This window comes from Ammospiza caudacuta, chromosome 16, assembly GCF_027887145.1.
Source record: "Ammospiza caudacuta isolate bAmmCau1 chromosome 16, bAmmCau1.pri, whole genome shotgun sequence".
Taxonomy (NCBI): domain Eukaryota; kingdom Metazoa; phylum Chordata; class Aves; order Passeriformes; family Passerellidae; genus Ammospiza; species Ammospiza caudacuta.
Genome location: NC_080608.1, coordinates 2104664 through 2124031, shown reverse-complemented (window position 1 = coordinate 2124031; position 19368 = coordinate 2104664). Strand labels below are relative to the sequence as shown.

The 19368-nt window shown below is 57.4% G+C and overlaps 1 protein-coding gene across 2 annotated transcripts in view; it reads left to right on the top strand.

The window, feature by feature from the left end:
* The window catches only part of PCDH1 (protocadherin 1), a 55719-nt gene that overhangs the window by 8439 nt on the left and 27912 nt on the right, over window positions 1–19368 (top strand). For both annotated transcript variants that reach the window (XM_058815270.1, XM_058815271.1), the window contains exon 3: window positions 164–2356. In XM_058815270.1, coding sequence (XP_058671253.1) covers window positions 164–2356 — 2193 coding nt within the window. The remainder of the gene's footprint in view (window positions 1–163; window positions 2357–19368) is intronic.

Sequence of the window (19368 nt, the reverse complement as noted above, 5' to 3'; positions counted from 1 at the left end):
TGCTCTGCCGGTCCCAGGCTCTTTGCCCCACAGTCCTTGGCCCCAGAAGAGGAAATCCTGGTTTTTCCCCCCGGCTGTCCTCAGGGAAGGCCGCAGTGGTTTGCGGAGGGGCTCGCTCCGCCGTGCCCTTGTCCTGCTCACCGCTTGTCCCTCTGTACCCCAGGTGAAAGCCAACGATTCGGACCAGGGCGCCAACGCAGAGATCGACTACTCCTTCCACCAGGCCTCGGACATGGTGCGGCGGCTGCTGCGCCTGGACCGTGCCACGGGGCTCATCACCGTGCAGGGCCCCATCGACCGCGAGGACATCGGCACCCTCAAGTTCTCCGTCATGGCCAAGGACAAGGGCGCCAACCCCAAGAGCGCCCGCACGCAGGTGGTGGTCACCATCAAGGACATGAATGACAACGCGCCCTCCATAGAGATCCGGGGCATAGGGTTGGTCACCCACCAGGATGGCATGGCCAACATCTCGGAGGACGTGCCAGTAGAGACAGCAGTGGCTCTGGTGCAGGTGTCCGACCGAGATGAGGGTGAAAATGCTGTGGTGACCTGTGTGGTGGCCGGTGATGTCCCATTCCAGCTGCGCCAGGCCAGTGAGTCGGGGAGCGACAGCAAGAAGAAATACTTCCTGCAGACCACCACGCCACTGGACTACGAGTCGGTGAAGGAGTACACGATTGAGATTGTGGCCGTGGACTCAGGGAACCCGCCCCTCTCCAGCACCAACTCCTTGAAGGTGCAGGTGATGGACGTCAATGACAACGCCCCTGTCTTCAGCCAGAGCTTCACTGAGGTGGCCTTCCCTGAGAACAACGAGCCCGACGAGCTGGTCATGGAGGTGAGTGCCACTGATGCTGACAGCGGCTCCAACGCCAAGCTGGTTTATTCCCTGGTGACAGACCCCTCCTCCAAGGGCGCCTTCACCATTGACCCTGACTCTGGGGAGATCCGGGTGAAGGCGGTGCTGGACCGAGAGCAGCGGGAACGCTACGAGTTCTCGGTGGTGGCAGAAGATAAGGGCAGCCCCAGCAAGCAGGGCACAGCGTCTGTGGCCATCAACGTCATGGACAGGAATGACAACGACCCCAAGTTCATGCTGAGCGGCTACAACTTCTCAGTGATGGAGAACATGCCGCCCCTCAGCCCTGTGGGCATGGTGACGGTCATCGATGCTGACAAAGGAGAAAATGCCCGGATCCAGCTGTCAGTGGAGCAAGACAACGGGGATTTTGTCATCCAAAATGGCACTGGCACCATCCTCTCCAGCATCTCTTTCGACCGGGAGCAGCAGAGCACCTACACCTTCCGACTCAAGGCGGTGGACGGTGGGGATCCCCCCAGGTCTGCCTACGTGGGGGTGACCATCAATGTCTTGGATGAGAATGACAATGCCCCCTTCATCACTTCCCCCTCCAACGCCACCTACAAGCACATCCTGCCCCACACCAGCCCCGGCCAGCAGGTGAGCAAGGTCAAGGCGGAGGACATCGACTCGGGCATCAATGCCGAGCTGATCTACAGCATCACAGGAGGAAACCCCTTCGAGCTCTTCCAGATCTCCCCGCAGAGCGGTGACATCACTCTGGAGAAGGAGATCCTGCGCAAGCACCACGGCCTGCACCGCCTGGTCGTGCGCGTCAACGACAAGGGCAAGCCCTCGCGGCACGGCACGGCCCTGGTGCACTTCTACGTCAACGAGACACTGGCCAACCGCACGCTGCTGGACACGCTGGTGGGGCACAGCCTGGACACCCCGCTGGACATTGACATCGCCGGCGACCCTGAGTACGAGCGCAGTAAGCAGCGGAGCAACATCCTCTTCGGGGTCATCGCTGGCATCGTGGCTGTCACCCTGGTCATCGTGCTGGTGGTCCTGGTGCGCTACTGCCGGCAGCGCGAGGCCAAGAGCGGCTACCAGGCGGGCAAGAAGGAGACCAAGGACCTGTACGCACCCAAGCAGGCCAGCAAGGGTGGGAAGAGCAAGAACAAGGTGAAGAAGAGCAAGTCTCCCAAGCCACCTAAGCCCACGGAGGATGAGGAGGAGACGGGGCTGCAGAAATCACTCAAGTTCAACCTCATGAATGACTCTGTCAGCGACAGTCCCCGGATCCACCTGCCCCTGAACTACCCTCCAGGCAGCCCGGACCTGGGCCGCCACTACCGCTCCAACTCGCCGCTGCCCTCCATCCAGCTGCAGCCTCAGTCACCCTCCGCCTCCAAGAAGCACCAAGTGGTGCAGGACCTGCCAGCCACCAACACCTTTGTTGGCACCGGGGACAACAACTCGACGGGCTCCGAGCAGTACTCGGACTACAGCTACCGCACCAACCCCCAGAAATACACCAACAAGCAGGTAGGAGAGCTCATCCTGAGGCCAGCAGCGGCACCCCCGCTGCACCGGGGAGCCATCTGGACAGAGGTGTGGGAGTGAGCGTGGACTGGCCCCCAGCCCTGCATGTGTGGCCCAGGGGGCTGGCGTTGGACTACCCCGGAGCTGAGCCACAGAGCCTGGGCATGGTGCAGGGAGGGGATGGGGATGCTGTGGGGGAGGCCAAAACTGTCTGAGCCCTTGTCCGAGCGCCCGGGGCTGGGTCCTGGTGGCGCTGCCTGGGTGACGGTGATGCGAAGGGCGCTGCATGTGTGTGGCTCTGCATGTGGGGCTCCGGGCAGGGAATGCCATCTGCCCGCATCCCCTTTGGGGACCACTCTAACAGCACCAAGGAGGGTGATGCCCACCCTCCCATCCCTCCCTCCGCTTGGGCTGGCTCATGGGGAGGAGGGACTGGTCCTGCTCCTGCCACAGCTGGGTTCCAGCCCTGCCCTGCTCCAGGGAGCAGTTGGGAAGGCTCTGGCCTCACTGCCTGGCTCTGCTGGTGCGGCTGAGCCTGCCACCATCCCTCAACCAGGGCGCCTCAAAGGGAGCTGTGGCTGCCTGGGCAGGTGGGGCTGGGCGGAGGAGCACAGCTCTGCCTTTTTCCCAGGCTCAGGCCCCGGCTTCCCCCAGGCTCGGGCCCTCTGCCACAGCCAGCACGGTGAAATCCGGGCTTCCCATAGCACGAGCACCGAGCCTGAAGCTGTGGCTCAGCAGGAGAGGGTCTGCAGATCCTGGTGGCACAGGAATGACCCATCCATGTGGCAGGGCTGGGGCTGTGCTGGGGCCAGGGTCCAGGGGCACTGAGATCTCTGCTGCAGTCGGGTCACTGCTCTTGGTGTTGCCGGGGGGGTCTCTGTGTGCAGAAAGGGTGGAGGCAGGTCTTGGCTGCTCGCTGGTGTGCACTGGAGCTTGGAGCTGAGCCACGAGGTCGTGGGCTGAGTGTGGAGCTTGCGGGACCCTCTTTCTCGTGCTGTCTGGCCACTTAAGAGCTTGCACCACATTTCTGCTTTGGCACTTCTGTCTTTAACCAGCCAGGGAGGGAGAGGGGGAGCGAGTGCCTGTGGCTTTGTCTTCTTCCTGGGGCCCCACGGGTGAGGACCACCCACTCTCCCTCGTGCTGTACCCCCTGTGCCCCATGAGACCCCTGCCCTCCTCTTTGTACCCCAGTGAGCGGCAGGCTGGGCTCCTGCCGTGGGGCTGAGCTCAGCTGCCCTGTTGGATTTGACTTCAATAAAGTTTTCTATTTTTGACCGGTTGTGCCTTATTTTCCCTGCTGCCCCTGAGAAGGCTCTCCCAGCAATTTCCCAGGCATATTTTCCATGTCCTTGGCCACTGGAGCACTCAGGCCCTTGGAGGCCAGAAGTGATGCTCATGTGAGCTGGCCATCTCCACAAACCCTCCACCAAACCCCAGCGTGGTCAGTCCTGAGGCCTCATGGTGCTGACCCTTCATCCCCAGGTTGACATGTCCCATGTCTAGTCACTACCTGGCCCTCTGAAGATGTCCCTCCAGGACAGGGTTCCCAACACCTGCACACACACATCTGTGTGGATGTGGACGCAGTCCGAGCCATAGCCCAGCTTCCATTTCGTTTCACACCAACATCCTCCCTCAAAGCTTCTCCTGGTTGATCCCCACATCCTCTTGAGCCACACCCATGTCCCACAGCCAGAGCATGGAGGAGCAGATCCCCGTGCCTGGCTAGCCTGACCCAAATCCCTCTGGCACGGGCTGGCAGTGCTGCTCCGTGCGCCGCAGTGCTGCAATGAGGGCGCACGCGGTTGCAGATGGAGCCTTGGCGTGTCACATCCCGGTGCTCCCCCACCCTGGGAGGGGATGGGAAGGAGAGATCCTCTCAGGAAGGCTTGCTGGAGCTGGGTGGTCCTGCTCCCCACGCAGAGGGCTCTGCCCTGAATGGGATCTCCTGGCAGGATGGATGGGGGTGATGCCAGTGCCATGGGGCTTGCTTGGGGTCTTGTCTCCAGCTGTTTGGAGAAAAGATGGACCCTGGTAGGCAGGAACAGTCCAAGACCCCTCTCCCACCATGCCACCACCCCATCTCAGGGCCCTCCTCCCTGGCCACCCGTTCCTGTTTCTCCTGGTTTTTCTTCCAAACTGGGGCACCCATCCCTGCGCCTGTCACACCAGTTCACCTCTTCCCCAGGGCCTCCAGTGGCCTCACCAGGCTGCTGGGGCTGAGGAGCTCTGGCGCTGGGAGAGATTAGATCAGCCAGGGAAACCAGTGGTTCTGGCTTCGGTGGTTTGAGCCCTGTGCCAGCCTCGGCTCTCACAGCCTCCTCGTTTGTTTTGCTAACAGCATAAGGTTTTATCTTGAACCATCCAGGAAGTGTCTGGGCCTCCTGGGCAGGCAGGGCTGGGACCCGCAGGGAGATGCGATGGCTGCAGAGGAGGAAAGGAGACACCAGCAACCACCTCAATAAGTGCTCCCCGCAGGGCTGGGCCGGGCAGTCTGGGGGCTTGGCTCAGCCCTGCTATCTGCTTCCCTTTGGGAACTTTCTGAGAGAAATTTCCCTCCCTTCCTCGTCCTCGGCAGCTCTTTGATGAACCTGGGCTGAGAACTCAGGCGCTGGCGTGGGGAGCGGCTCTTTCTTCTGCCTGGCTCCCAGGCTCCATCCCTGTTTTACCAGGAGGGGAAATTCTCCATCCTTTCCCAAGATCTGCCCTAGGTCCTTGCAGCCCCCCAGCACCCGGGAAGGCAGCTGGAGTGGTGTGAACTTGAGCGAGCTCAGCAGAGGTTCCTGCACCTGCCCGCGGGCTCGGAGCACGGTGCAGCATTAATTACTCTCTGCGGGAGGGGAGGAGAGAATATTGTAGCTGTAATGGACAGAAATGAAATCGTCTTGTTTGAGAATTTAGCTCAGAGTCTCCATAAATTGCAGGTTTAGGTGCTGGCAGATGTCTGGGAAAGTCTCCCACTGTCCTGGGTCAGTGGGTTTTCTCAAGGCCGTTCACGTGGAATGAGCTGATAAATGGATCCAGCAAGGAGCTGCAGATGGAGCTGAGGGTTCATGGGGGACCTGCCCTGCTTTCCCCCAGTTCCAGAGACAAGCTGTGCTGGGAGCAGCTCCTCCACACCGTGAATCAGCTCCTGCTGCTGGGATCCACTGGGCCTGGATCAGATTTGGCTCTGCCTGGCTGAGGTGGAATGAAGGAAGTGTCATTGAGGGGCTGCAGCTCCCTGGATCTGCTGGGAAGAGTGGCTGTGTCAAAGCACAGCAGCTTGTGAGCATCACTGGGGCACCTGGGGGGGCACAGGACAGGGTGGGGAGTAGTCAGTGACTGTGCTGGAGCATTGCTGAGGATGCTGAGGGCACCAGGGGCCCAGCAGGAACGGGTGGTGGCTCCTGGTGCATCTGTGCTGGGCACTTGGGTTGATGAGTGAGAGCACCGTGGGGCATTTGGGACCTCAAAATGAGGAGATTCAGCCACAGAAGAGCAGCCCCTGGTACAAGCTGGATATGCAGGCAGAGCCAGCGTGGATGTGTGCTGGCTGTGCTGCAGGGGGAGGTGACAGCGGGGTGTACCCAGCCCGTGCCCCCACATAGGGGAGGTGACAGGGGGATGCTCACTGCCAGCACCCTGTGCAAGTGGCACAGAGGGGAGTGTCACTGCCAGCACCCTGTGCAGGTGGCACAGAGGGCAGCGTGGTCTCGGTGACAAGGGGGACAGGGACACAGGCACAGGCTGTGTGTCAGGGGCAGGGGATGCAGGGGATGCAGCTGGCACAGGGCAGGGTACAAGGCCTGTCCCCAAGGAGGTGGCAGTGGGGACTGTGCAGCCTGGGCTGTGGCAGGAGGTGGCACAGGGGGTGCACAGCCCCAGGGAAAGGGGCACAGGGGGTGCACAGGCTGTGCTGTGTGCAGGATGGCAGTGGGGTGGGCACAGTGGCAGCAGGGGACAGCAGGGTGGGCAGGCTAGGCCAGGTGACAGCTCTGTAGGCAGTGTCCACAAGGACACAGTGGCACTGATTGTCCCCAACACATATCAGGTCTCTCCTGCCTGGCAGTCCCTGGCCCCTCCAGCACTGGGGACCTCGTCCTTTCTCCCCTGAAGGCTCCCCCAGCCTGTGCTCCTGGGGCTGGGTGACAGCACTGCCCAGTTCCCCTCTTGCCTGCCCTCCTCTTCCTCTCCCTCCCCACAGCCTCAGCCTCTCCCCTGCCTGATGCCCTTGGAGCCAGCATTGCCCTTTCCCAGCTTGGATCTGGGGAACTCCTCCTTTGCCCCCCAGATCTTCCTGCTCCTTTCCCAGCTGTGTCTGCTCCTCTCCACCCTCTCTCCTGATCTCTCCCTTCTCCCTGGCTCGCCCCAGTCTCTGCTGACCGTGCTGGCTGCAGTACAGAGGGATGCTGAGCCCTCCCAGCGCAGGGCTGAGCCCCTGGCTGGCTGAGCTGTGGATCCTGGGGGATGAAAGCCCTGGCTGTGTGTGCAGCCTCCTGCTCCAAGGCTCCCTGATTGATATTCCCAGCACTGCTCTGCCCGCTCGGGCTCTCAGCTGCAGTGCTGCTCCCTGGAGCGGGGCCCAGCCCTGCAGGCTGCAACAGCCAGCCCCAGAACCTGGGGCAGAACCTGGGGCTGGGACAGGACGTGTGCTCGTGGTCTCTGTGTGTCCCCATGGTTTCTGTGTGTCCCCATGGTCCCTGTGTGTTCCCATGGTCTCTGTGTGTGACCCCATGGTCTCTGTGTGTCCCTGTGTCTCTCCCATGGTCTCTGTGTGTGTCCCATGGTCCCTGTGTGTCCCCTGGTCTCTGTGTGTCCCTGTGGTCTCTGTGTGTCCCCTGTCTGTCCCTGTGTGTCCCCATGATCCCTGACTGTCCCCATGGTCCCTGAGTGTCCCCATGGTCTCTGTGTGTTCCCGTGGTCCCTGTGTGTCCCCATGGTCCCTGTGTGACCCCATGGTCCCTGAGTGTCCCCATGGTCTCTGTGTGTTCCCGTGGTCCCTGTGTGTCCCCATGGTCCCTGTGTGACCCCATGGTCCCTGAGTGTCCCCATGGTCTCTGCATGTTCCTGTGGTCCCTGTGTGTCCCTATGGCCCCTGTGTGTCCCTGTGTGTCCCCATGGTCCCTGTGTGTCCCCAGGCACTCGGTGCCCCTCAGCCCACAGAGCACCCAGAGGTGTGGACGGGGTGAAGCACAGAAGCTGGAGGGGGTGGAGGGTGGGGTGTTCCCAGGTGAGGACAGAGCTGGGCAGTTCTGGGCTGTTCTGGGATGGGATGGAAGGAGGTTGCAGTAATGAGAGGGTGCAGGATGTAGGACAGGCCAGGGAGGTTGTTGTGGAGGGAACAAGGGCTGAGGAGTGCCTGGAGCAAAGGGCACAGAGTGGCTGGGATTGTGTCAGGGCTGGGGAGGGCAGCCCTGGGACAGCAGCAAAGGGGTGTTTTGTGCTCTGGGGGACAGCTGGGACCCCCAGAGTGAATTCCCCGTGTGGGGCCATGCCAGGGCAGGTCCCAAAGAGCCCCTTGGTGGTTTGTGGGTGTTGGGCACTCAGCACCCGTGGTGCCCTGGCACACCTCCCGCTGGTTGGCACATCCTTAGGAATGCTGAGCCCTGTGCCAGGCCCAGATCACCTTCCTGCCCTCCGCCCTCATGCCCACACACCCCTGTGCTGTGAGAGCCCTGCCAGGAGCCCTGGGCACGGCCCATCCCCAGGGCATGGCTGGGCTGCCGTTGCACAACCCAGCCCTGCTCCCGGCAGAAACCAAGATGGGCACTGCAGATTATCCCAAAAGAGGCTCCTCCTGCACTGTCCTGACCCTTCAGCACTCCAGAAGGCACAGACAGCTCAGCTGGGGCACAGGAGGGTTGGGCAGGGGTGAGGAGGTCACCCCTGGCATCCTGGTGCCCCTTTTCTGGTCACCCCTGACTGTGGCTGCAGCATCCCCCAGCCCAGCCTGGGTGAAGCTCAGCCTGGGCTCCACCTCTGGAGTTAGACCTGCAGCTCAGCCTCACTCAGCTTCCCCCCAACAGGTCCTTCACTGTCTTCTGTCCTGGCCCTTTCTGTACTTCAAGGAGAGCTACAAAATAGATGGAGAGAAATTTTACACAGGCAGATTGTTACAGGACAAGGGGAACTCTTTGAAATGAAAAGAGGAGAGATTTGGATGGGATATTGGGAGGGAATTCCTCCCTGTGAGGGTGGGCAGGCCCTGGCACAGCTGTGGCTGCCCCTGGATCCCTGGCAGTGCCCAAGGCCAGGCTGGACATTGGGGCTGGGAGCACCTGGGACAGTGGGAGGTGTCCCTGCCATGGCAGGGGTGGAATGAGATGGGCTTTAAGGTTTCTCCCAACTCAGACCACTCCATGATCCTATTCTCTGACATTCTGAACTTTTCTGGGGGTCTCTCACCCCTGAGTACCTGGTTTCCACATCCTACCTGTAGCAAAGGCTTCTTTTCCGAGTGTGATTCCCAACCCAACCCTCTCAAGAGGAAGAGGAGGTCAGGCAGAGGACCAGAAAGAAAACAACTCCCCCAGATCCCTGTAGAAACATTCCTGGTTGTTTTGCATCAATGCCTGGTGTGGTGGGAGCTGTTTACTGCCTCAGCCCTTGAGCTGCTGGCAGGGAAGCGTGGGTGGGTTTGTGGTGGGAGCGTGGGCTGTGACCTGCCAGGAGAGCAGCGAAAGCTCCACCACCTCATTATTTCCATCCTCGTGGCACTCACAGCCAGGCCCTGTGGCTCCTGCCCAGAGATCCCTGAAGATGCCCCTTTCCTGGGATGTAAACATCCTGCTGAGCTCCTCCTGCCTTGCAAAACACCCCTGTGATCTGTCTGCACATGGCACAGGGATCCTGGCACGCTCCATCAAAGCTGGAGCCATCCTTTGGGGAGGGCAGCCGTCCCACCTCCCTCCCTGGGAGCTGTCAGAGCAGCCTGCCCTGATTCAGCTCCTCGGAGACATCTTGAAAGGCCCCAGCAACCTGAGAGCCTGCAGCTATTTTGCTCCCACATGGCCTGGTTTTCACATCCTGCCAGCTCCCCTGTGCTCAGCAGCAGCTGCTGGGGGGGCTCCTCGTGGCTCAGCTCTGCACTGAGATCCTGCTGGAGCCATGTGTGATGGGGATCTCTCTGCACTGAGATCCTGCTGGAGCCATGTGTGATGGGGATCTCTCTGCACTGAGATCCTGCTGGAGCCATGTGTGATGGGGATCTCTGCACTGAGATCCTGCTGGAGCCATGTGTGATGGGGATCTCTCTGCACTGAGATCCTGCTGGAGCCATGTGTGATGGGGATCTCTGCACTGAGATCCTGCTGGAGCCATGTGTGATGGGGATCTCTCTGCACTGAGATCCTGCTGGAGCCATGTGTGATGGGGATCTCTGCACTGAGATCCTGCTGGAGCCATGTGTGATGGGGATCTCTGCACTGAGATCCTACTGGAAGGGTCCTGCTGGAGCCATGTGTGATGGGGATCTCTGCACTGAGATCCTGCTGGAAGGGTCCTGCTGGAGCCATGTGTGATGTTCCCCTCACACTCCTCCATTCATCTCCCTGCTTGTTCATCAGAAGCTCTTGAGCCCCGTTGTAGGCAAAACTCATGTTTTAGATGTTCCCATTGAGACCTTCTGAGGTGGTGTGATTCCAGGCTCTGTAAGCACCTGGAGGAGATTGGGTGGGATTTTTTCCCAAGGATTTCCAGTGGATCACAGTTTATTAGGGACTATTGGGGCGTCTCTTGCCCAGAGAGCTCAGAAACCTTTGCTAATGTGCTGGAAATTTGTCTGGACCCAGGAGCTGGTTTGGCCAAGGATGTGATAGCAATCCTGGGATTTGAGGAGCTCATCCATCCCAGGGGTCCTGTGCCAGTGGGAATGGGAATTGGGGCAGTGTAGGCAAGATAAGTGGCCCTAAGAAACCTCCCTATGACTTGTCCTACCTGTTTGATGTCTCCAAAGGAAGGTTTGTCTCACCTGGTATCTCCACTCATCAGGAGGTGCAGACCACTAAAGTGAGGGCTCTGCCCATCTCTGCAGCGTGTGGGTGCCCAGACCTCTGGAGCAGGCACAATTCCTTGGGCAGACAGGAAAAGCTGCTGCCCTTTGCCTGTGGAAATAGAGCTGCTTGCAAAACAGGTTTGCCCTCAGAGGAAAATTTTCAATTTGAAAGCAAATCAGGAAGAACTGACAGTTTTCCCCCCTGTTTCCCAGGTCAATCAGAATATATATGATATATAAATATTTTTTTTTCCTAGTAATGTCTAAAGGCATGATTTTGCCTGACCTTTTTGAGTTGAGCTCCATAATTAATACTTGGCTGGAGTCCTGAAGTGATAGGTACCTTTGCAAGAGCATCATTTTTTCATTTTCACGTGTCAGCAAAGATCTCCCCCCACGCCCCAGCCCTGAAACAGGGAGCGCGCTTGAATAATGATCTGATTCCAGCAAATTGACAGCTTTTCTGTGGAAAGGCTTCCATGGAAGCATTCCTGGTTATCTCCATTTTTTTTTTATGGAGTCCTGAGTCTACAGCTTCGGACCCCCTGCTCTCCCCAGAGCCTTCAGTGCTCCCTGTCAGCTCCACTGGCTGCAACTGGGAGCCAGATTAGCTCATTACTTTCCCAGCATCATTTCTCCACTCTGCAGCTGTTGGATTCCTCGAGGGTTTCATTCAAGTGTTGCTCCCAGTCCCGGAAAGCTTTTTCTCCCTGGGATCTTAAGATGGTTTTAACGTGATTATGAGGCCTCCTGCCGCGTCCAGGGCAATTTCCACTCCACACCAACCATCTCCAGAATAGCTCCATTATCAGCTGGATGGTGACAGACATTCCAGGGCAGCACAGCCAGGCCAATTTAGACATCATTCCATAAAGATTATGACCCCTTTCCATTTTACCGTTCGCCCTTCCGTTGATTTATTTCCGTATTTTCCTTGGCCGTCTTCATTTTCACCCAAAGAAAAGCCAAATGGCACCTCCTGGATGGACTCAGAGCTGGGATAGGCTGAGGGTTAGGCAGGCTCTGTCCCCAGGCTGCCTAAATGGGTCTCTAATTGCGTTAGATCTTGCTCTGTGTTAGATAAATTCGATCTGACCAGGCAGGTTGGCACCGGGCTTTGGCGGCTTCTTTGAGCATCATGCAAATTTCAGGAGGCTTCAGGGCACCTATGTGGAGTCAGCCCGCATTTTCCTGGATTTATTCATTAAATAGTGCCTCGGGAGCTGATGTCCATTTGAGGCTGGCTGCTCTGCTATCATTATTTGCGCAGGACTTGGAGACTGCCTCTGCTGACTGCAAGGTCAGCACTCGCTAATTGTCAGTGGAGCAGCCACTCAGGAGGGGAGCAGGTGCTTTTTGGGATGATACCTGGGTTTGGGAGCTGAGATTCCATGGGTTCCTGTGCTTTTTTTCCTCTGGTTGTGGGTTCCTTCTCTGGTTTGTCAGCAGTGGAAGAGCTGAAGGGGTGTTGAGAGCTGGTTATGGACACAGGGATTTGTGGGCAGACACAGCCACCACACAAGACCCCGTGAGCATCATGGACCAGAGCGGTCAACCCATGGCTGATGTGCCCTGTGGGACCCCAGTGGCTGTGGTGGGGGTGATCCCAGTAAAGCCAGGCTGGCAGATCACAGATCTGGGCCTCTATCTGTGCTCCAGAATTGTCAGGGTTCTTTGGGAGGGACAGAATCTTGGGAGGTCCTGAAGGAGTGTTTTGAATAAAAGGATGGGTCTCACAGGTGTGAGACCACAGATCTTGGCTTAGAGATGGGTCCATCCATGTCCCTCTCTTGTCCAAAGCAGCCCCTGGGACCTGATCCCAGCCCTTCCCTCAATTCCTTCATGTTGGGCACACAGCGAGCAATCCTGGGAATGCAGCTGGGTCTGCTCTACCAACTGAACCCCTGGAGATGCTGTGCCAGGGCAGGGAGGGGCTCTTGGGGCAAACAGGAGCCCCAGGCCACCGAGGGCAGGAGCAGGAGGTGACACCAAGCCAGGGCAGTGCTTGCCTTGTCCTTTGTCCCCTGTCCCCTGTCCCTGTCCCTCAGGGTGCTGCTGTGCAGGAGATGCCCTGAGCTCTTCCCGTCACCTGCAGGGTGAGTGCAGAACAAGCAGGGAGGGCTCTTGGAGGCTTCTCCTCCACAAATCAGTGCAGTGAGCACACAATGTGCTGCTGGAGGGTCATGGAAGGATGGGAAGAGCTGTCTCAGCTCCATTCTCACCCCAGCAGGGCAGCAGAAGCTCTGGTGGCTCAGAGGAGCTGTAAAATGGTCGGCTCAGGGACGAGCTGTGTCCTGTTTCCTGGAGCTCGAGCGTTGCCCTGGGTGGTTTTGGCAATTCAGCTCCAGCTTTCCTCGAGGCCTGCCCTGGTTTCCGTGGACATAAAATTCCCCTCAGCCTCCTGCTCCCAAGGCTGAGCTGCACTGGAGCCCTGCTCCTCGCCAGGCAAAGCAAACAATTCCCAAGCCTCCACCCAGGGAGAGCTGGCTCTGGGTCACTCAAAGCACAATCCCTGGGCTTATCCTTCTCTCTTCTCTCCATATCCAGGGATGGCTCCAGGTTGGTGTGTGAGGGAGAGGGGCTGATGAATCCATGTGGAGTTGGGTGACTCCAGTGCCACAATGGCTCCCTTGTGGCTCAGTTTGATATTCCGGGCGCTGGCTCTGACATTGCCTTTCACTCCCGGCCCTGTGAGTTGCTGCATTGTGGCGGCTGCAGGGGAAGCAGCTCCCTTGGCAGCTGCCTGAAAGGAGCTTCTGGCCTGTGGGGAGGCGCAGGAGGCCAGGGCAGCGTGGATGCTGCTTTGGGATCAGCAGTGAGCCAGTTAACAGGGGCTGGATTTTCCCCCTGTGCTCAGGGTGGCTCCCCTCCGTCCCTGCCAGCAGGAAAAGGGTGCCCGGGGCGGATTTGGTGGTTTCCTTTGTGAACAATGGAATTCCTCCTGCTGCTCAGTCCCTGCCCTCTCCCTCTGCACAGGCAGCGGTGCCAGTGGGTTTGTGGGGACATGGTGACATCCTGAATTCCTGCTGCTCAGTCCCTGCCCTCTGCACAGGCAATGATGCTGTGGGGACATGGTGACATCCCAAATTCCTGTTGCCTCCTGGCACTGCTGCCACTTGGGCTGATTTTATTTTTGCTGGGTTTAGCAAGCAGAATCATCCTGATGCTGGTCATGCTGGGAGCTGGGGATGTTTAAATGAGGGAGCAGAGGGGCTGAGGAGCGCAGGATCCCCTGACCCCCGTCCAGAATCCATGAGTGGGAATCCTCACAGAATCATTAGGGTTGGGAAAAAGCCCTCCAAGATCATCTAGATTTGATGTCACCCAGCCCAGAGCACTGAGTGTCACCTCCAGTTATTCCCTGAACACCTCCAGGATGGTGATTCCACCACCCTCCTTCTGATGCCTGACCACCCTTTCCATGAAGAAATATTGGAAGAAATGTCTCCCAGTATGATTTTTCCTAGTGTGCCCTCCTGGCAGAAGGAATCAGCAAAGTCAGGGATTAGTGCTGGGGGGTTTGGGATGTGCAGCCAGGACCAGGCAGGTCGGGGCAGCCCATAGAAATTCCTCACCAAAAACAAAGCTCCTGCTACTGCCAGATGAGCCCCAAAGCTGGAGCTGTGGGTTTGGGGCTGGCTTCCCTTGGCTGGAAAACTGGGGAAGGGCTGGAAGGGGCACAGGGAAGGGCAAATGGGATGGAAGGGGCACAGAGACAGGCAGCACGGCTGGAAGGGGCACAGGGAAGGGCAGATGGGATGGAATGGGCACAGAGACAGGCAGCACGGCTGGAAGGGGCACAGGGAAGGGCAGATGGGATGGAATGGGCACAGAGACAGGCAGCACGGCTGGAAGGGGCACAGGGATGGGCAGATGGGATGGAAGGAGCACAGGGAAGGGCAGCAGGGCTGGAAGGGGCACAGGGATGGGCAGATGGGATGGAAGGAGCACAGGGAAGGGCAGCAGGGCTGGAAGGGGCACAGGACAGGCAGATGGGATGGAAGGAGCACAGGGAAGGGCAGCAGGGCTGGCCAGAGCTGCCTTGTGTCTGCAGCAGGACCTGGCAGAGCCAGATGCAGCCTGGATTTGTGGAATTGGAAGGGGGGCAGAGCGAGGAGTAATTACTGCCGTTCCTCACAGCCCTGCAGGTAGGAGAAGTTCAAGGCAGAACGAGCAGGCAGCAGAGGCAGGAGCAAAGGGAAGAGCTTTTCCAGAGAGCACATGGGCTGGAGTTCACTGCTGCCGGAATCTGCAGAGGCCGGAGAAGGCACGGCCTCAAAAAGGCAGGAGAGCACTTCACAGAGGATGGATGGGGTCAGCAGAGGGAGAGCTGCCAAGGATTCCTCCTCAGGAAAAATCCCTGAGCTGTGGCAGCACGGAACATGCAGGATTTTCATGAACATCCCCATCAGAGCATCCCTGCAGGAAGAGGGGGACAGGGGCTCAGTTTGTCCCTGGTGCTGGTACTGGTGTCCCCATCAAAAATATCACAGTGAGCACTGGGGAACCCTGAAAATGCAGGTTTTTTTATCCAAAGCCGCAATTTCTCAGCTGAGAAAATAGACAGCTCTGCCCCAAATCTCATTCCAGCACAGTGGCAGCAGTTGGAAACCAATAAATACTGGGGGTAAAAGGAGGGAGTTACAGCAATTAGGAGAAATGAGTCGTTCTGGAGTGTAGAAAATTAACAAGCAAAGCCAAAGACATTGGGGGAAAATCAATTATTACAAAGTCAACACAATAAGTACTTTAAAAAATGCGCCGGGAAGAGGTGGAATTCAGGAACTGTCAATTCCAAGTGGAGATTGCAAAATTGTTAATTATGGAGAAAAATGCAGAAGTATTGACTAAATAGGTGGAGTAATTTGGGCTGAGACATAACAACGTAGGATGTGGGACCTGCCCATGTGTTGGGAACCAGGAAAAGCATTCAAAATAGAAATATCTGGCATAATGGAATGGAATAATTTGCAGTAAAGAGTGGGATCTCTCTGCTCTGGAGATGTCCATGGGGCTTGGGAGCCTGGGGAGGGCAGGACTGGCAGGGCAGCGATGCCACGAGCAGCTGGAGGAGCTGTGCAGTGCTCCCTGCCCTGGGCAGCCCCAGGGAACAGCTGGATTAATGGCTAAAGCAGGGAAGGGCTGATGGAAATAGCACTGACGTCAGTCACTGTGCCTGATGGCAGGGGACACTGGGCACTGGCATTACGTGACAGGTCTGGCTTTTAAACCTCTCCTTAGGCATGGTCCTGGCCTCTGTGAGGAACAAGGGCTGCTGCAGGCATTCCCACAGGGCTGCAGAGGCAGAGCTGGTTTGTGTTGGGCACAGAGCAGCTGGAGACTGATGGATGCTCCCAGCTGATAATGGGGATTTTATCACTATCATTATTATTGTTTTTATTGTTTTGCATGAACACTGCTCTGAGGTTGGACATCAGCAGGAATTTCTCCATGGAGAGGGAGGTCAGGCATTGGGAGGAGCTGCCCAGGGAGGTTTGGAGTGCCCAAGGAACACCTGGATATGGTGTTTGGCACTCGGGGCTGGGGATCAGGCATGGCTTGGACTCCATGACCTTGGAGGGCTTTTCCAGCCTGGGATTCTGGGATTCTGAGCACGGCATAGTGAGGCAGATCTGGTTTATCCAGAGCTTAGGGAAGGGAAGGGAGGCTTGGCTGGGATCCCTTGTGGAGCCAGGTTCTCCTGGAGCTGCTCCTCAGCACTTGCTGCCATTCACCACTGCAATCAATGGTCTGGAAGGAAATCTGAAATCACTGCTGATAAACCCGTGGCTGCCACAGAGATTGGTGGAGTGGGAGATGGTGCTGGGGACGGAGCAGCCATGCAGAGCAATCCAGATTGCCTGGTAAACTGGGCCCATTTAAACAAAGTGCATTTTAACGCGGAGCTGCGCACGGAGGAACGGAGCTCTGGCTGATATCCTGGGAAGTGCTGGCTGTAAAATGGATTCAAGGGTCATGCTGCATGAGTAGCTCAGGGTTAAGAGGCTGGCACAGACCTCAGGTGGAAAAACCTGTGAGGTTGGAAGGGCAGGAAGGCGCTGCAGGAAGCCCTGGTGAGATGGCACCTGCAAAGGTCACCTCTGATGAGGAACGGGGAAAAACTGGGGCAAGCAGAGATGAGGGCCCCAAAACAGATTTGCTGTTTGCAGGTTGTGACTCGGAGCTGCTGTGTTTGACTCCTCACACAGAAGGCTCTGCTGTGCCTGGACTGCCCTGCACAGGCAGCTCCTTGTGCAGAGGGCACTGCCTGCTCCAAGGCTCTTTACCCTCCCCAGAAAGGTCACACCAAACCCAATTTCTGTGAGTCAGGGCCAGACAAATCAATTCCGTGCTTTTCCATGATTCCAGAGCCGGGCTGAGGGGGGTGGAGAGCATCCCAGGGACCTGCTGGTGGGGCTGGGCACAGAGGGAGGGGGCACTGCCCGTGCCAGTGCCACGCTGCCCTGTGGGCTGCAGGGACAGGGCTCAGAGCCCTGCAGTGAGAGGAGCCCTTTCCAGGGCTGCCTGGTGACATTTACAGGAGGTGTTTTTCAGGTACAAGCGCTGCTGTTGGGATGCAGCCCCCCGGGCTGGGGGGATGGTGGCTGTCACAGGCTGGCTGTGGGACGTTGTTGATTTGTGTTATCTCAGCACCCCAAGGAGCGGGGCTGGTGCAAGCAGGAGGGAAAGCAGGAGGGAAAGCAGGAGCTAGGGATGGGCCAGGCAAGGCAGGAAATTGGTTTCAGCTGGGTGGGCAGGGCCAGGGGTAGGGCAGTGCCAGGCTGTACACGATGCCTGTAGGCTGGGAGGGGACTCCAGAGTGTCATTGTCACCTGGGCAGTGCTGCCTTGTCCTCAGCTCCTCCAGAGCCCTCCCGGGAGGAGCTCACTTGTGCCTCAATGGCAGGGGGTGCACCCTCTGCTCTGGCAGCCCCATCCTGTGCCCCCTCTGCTGTGCCCCATCCAGTGCCCCCTTTGCTGTGCCCCCTTTGCTGTGCCCCATGCTGTGCCCCATTCTGTGCCCCCTGTGCTGTGCCCCCTGTGCTGTGCCCCATTCTGTGCCCCCTGTGCTCTGCCCCATTCTGTGCCCCCTGTGCTGTGCCCCCTGTGCTGTGCCCCATTCTGTGCCCCCTGTGCTCTGCCCCATTCTGTGCCCCCTGTGCTCTGCCCCCTGTGCTGTGCCCCATTCTGTGCCCCCTGTGCTGTGCCCCCTGTGCTGTGCCCATCCTGGCAGTGTCCAAGTTGGGCTGGACAGGACTCGGAGCCACCTGGGCTGGTGGAAGGTGCCTGCCCATGGCAGGGGTGGGATGAGATGAGCTTTAAGGCCCTTCCAGCTCAAACCCTGCCATGATCCTGTGATTACTACTGGCCAAAGCCTCCACTGTGGGGTTTTTGCCACAGTGATTAACCCGGTGTTCCCCACTGCAGGTAGAGGTCACTCCTTCTCATCTGCCAGTGGTCCCAAGCAGAGGCTTTTCCTTTCCAGCCTTAACCTTCTCTTCCCTGAACCAATTTCTCTCTTTTTTTGAAATATTTCATCATGGATTCTAATGACTGCTTGTCTGTTCTTCTCTGCTGAAGTGGGGCACTCTCCCAGCTCAGCCTCCTGGCACCCAGCAGAGCTGGCACATCCCAGCCCATTCACACATCCCAATATTGATGCATTTTTGGGTGGGAGGCTGGCAGCAGGGGTGGATCCCCATGATGTGCAGTGATCCTCAGCCAGCTGTGAGTGCTCCTCATGAGGGTGCAGATGTGACAGACCCATCCCACATCTGTCATGCCAGCAGCTCATGAAAGCACAGCCCAGCCACGGATTTGGGACACAACCCAGAGCTTTAATGTGATCCATGATCCCAGCAGAAAAGGCTGTCTGCAGTAATTCCTTTGGGAATAACACTTTCCAAATGATTTGCACCCACATTACCCAGACAGGGATGTACCGTGCTGCATCTCTGCTGTTTGCTTGCATTACTTATGAGAAAATCAGCTAAAACAGTGTCAAAAAAAACTTCCTCAAGTCGAGCTAGAACATTTACTGCTCCTCCTCCCTCCACGAGGCCTGCTGTCTTTTCAAAGGAAGGAGTTCAATGGCTTGACATGTTTGTTTGTGACAAACCTACAGTGGCTGTTACTCATTTCCTTGTTATCTTGTAGGTACTTACAAAGAGTTCTTTTATCTGCTTCAGTATTTTTCCAGGAACTGAAATTAAGCTAACTGTTTTATAATTCTCCAGCTCTTCTTTTTTCTCATCATTAAAGACAGGCGCTATTTTAGCTCCCTTCCAGTCTTCTGGAAGCTCCCTGATTCTCTACAAATTCCTCAGGAAAAAAAAAAAAGTCTTGGGAAAAAAAAAAAAAAGCAGCCCTAACAGCTCTGAAGTTACTTAAATCAGGTCTCTAAGCATCTGTGGTGAATTTAATCAGGTCCAACCAACCTTAAAGCAGCTCATCTAAATGCTCCCTCTGTGTTCCTTCCCTCTGTTCGTCTCAATTCCTTCCCCTTCCTGGCCAGTGCTGGCTCTGTGTGGGACGCCTGATTGCCACTGATTTGTAGGAAAGACACCAGCACAGAAAAAGGTATTCAGCCTAAACGTTGTGTTGGCTCCTCTCTCACCTCATCACCTTCAGATCCCCATCAAATAATTCCTGTCTTGGGCTTTTCCCCATGTTTCTGGTGGGGAAATATTGTGGTGGTTTTTTCTTGCTCTTGGTGGTTGTGTTTCATTCCCCTCTCTTGCCCCTTGAACTCTCCACTCCACTCCTCGGTAATCACACCAAAGAAGGATTTGGTGGAAGGATTTGGAGCGGGATAATGATGTGGCTTAATGGCTGCTGGCAGGGAGCTGCTCTGAGCTGAGGCAGAGCTGGGGAGGGAGAGTGTGAACTGGGGTCTTGGAAAGGCTTAACGAGGTGAATCCTGAGGATGGGAGCTGGGGTCAGGCCAGGGGCTGGCAAGGGAGGGAGGATGTGGCTCTGTGCTGGGCAGGGATGCCATCAGAGAGGCTTTGGGGTGGCCTTGGCCACGCGAGACTCTGGGG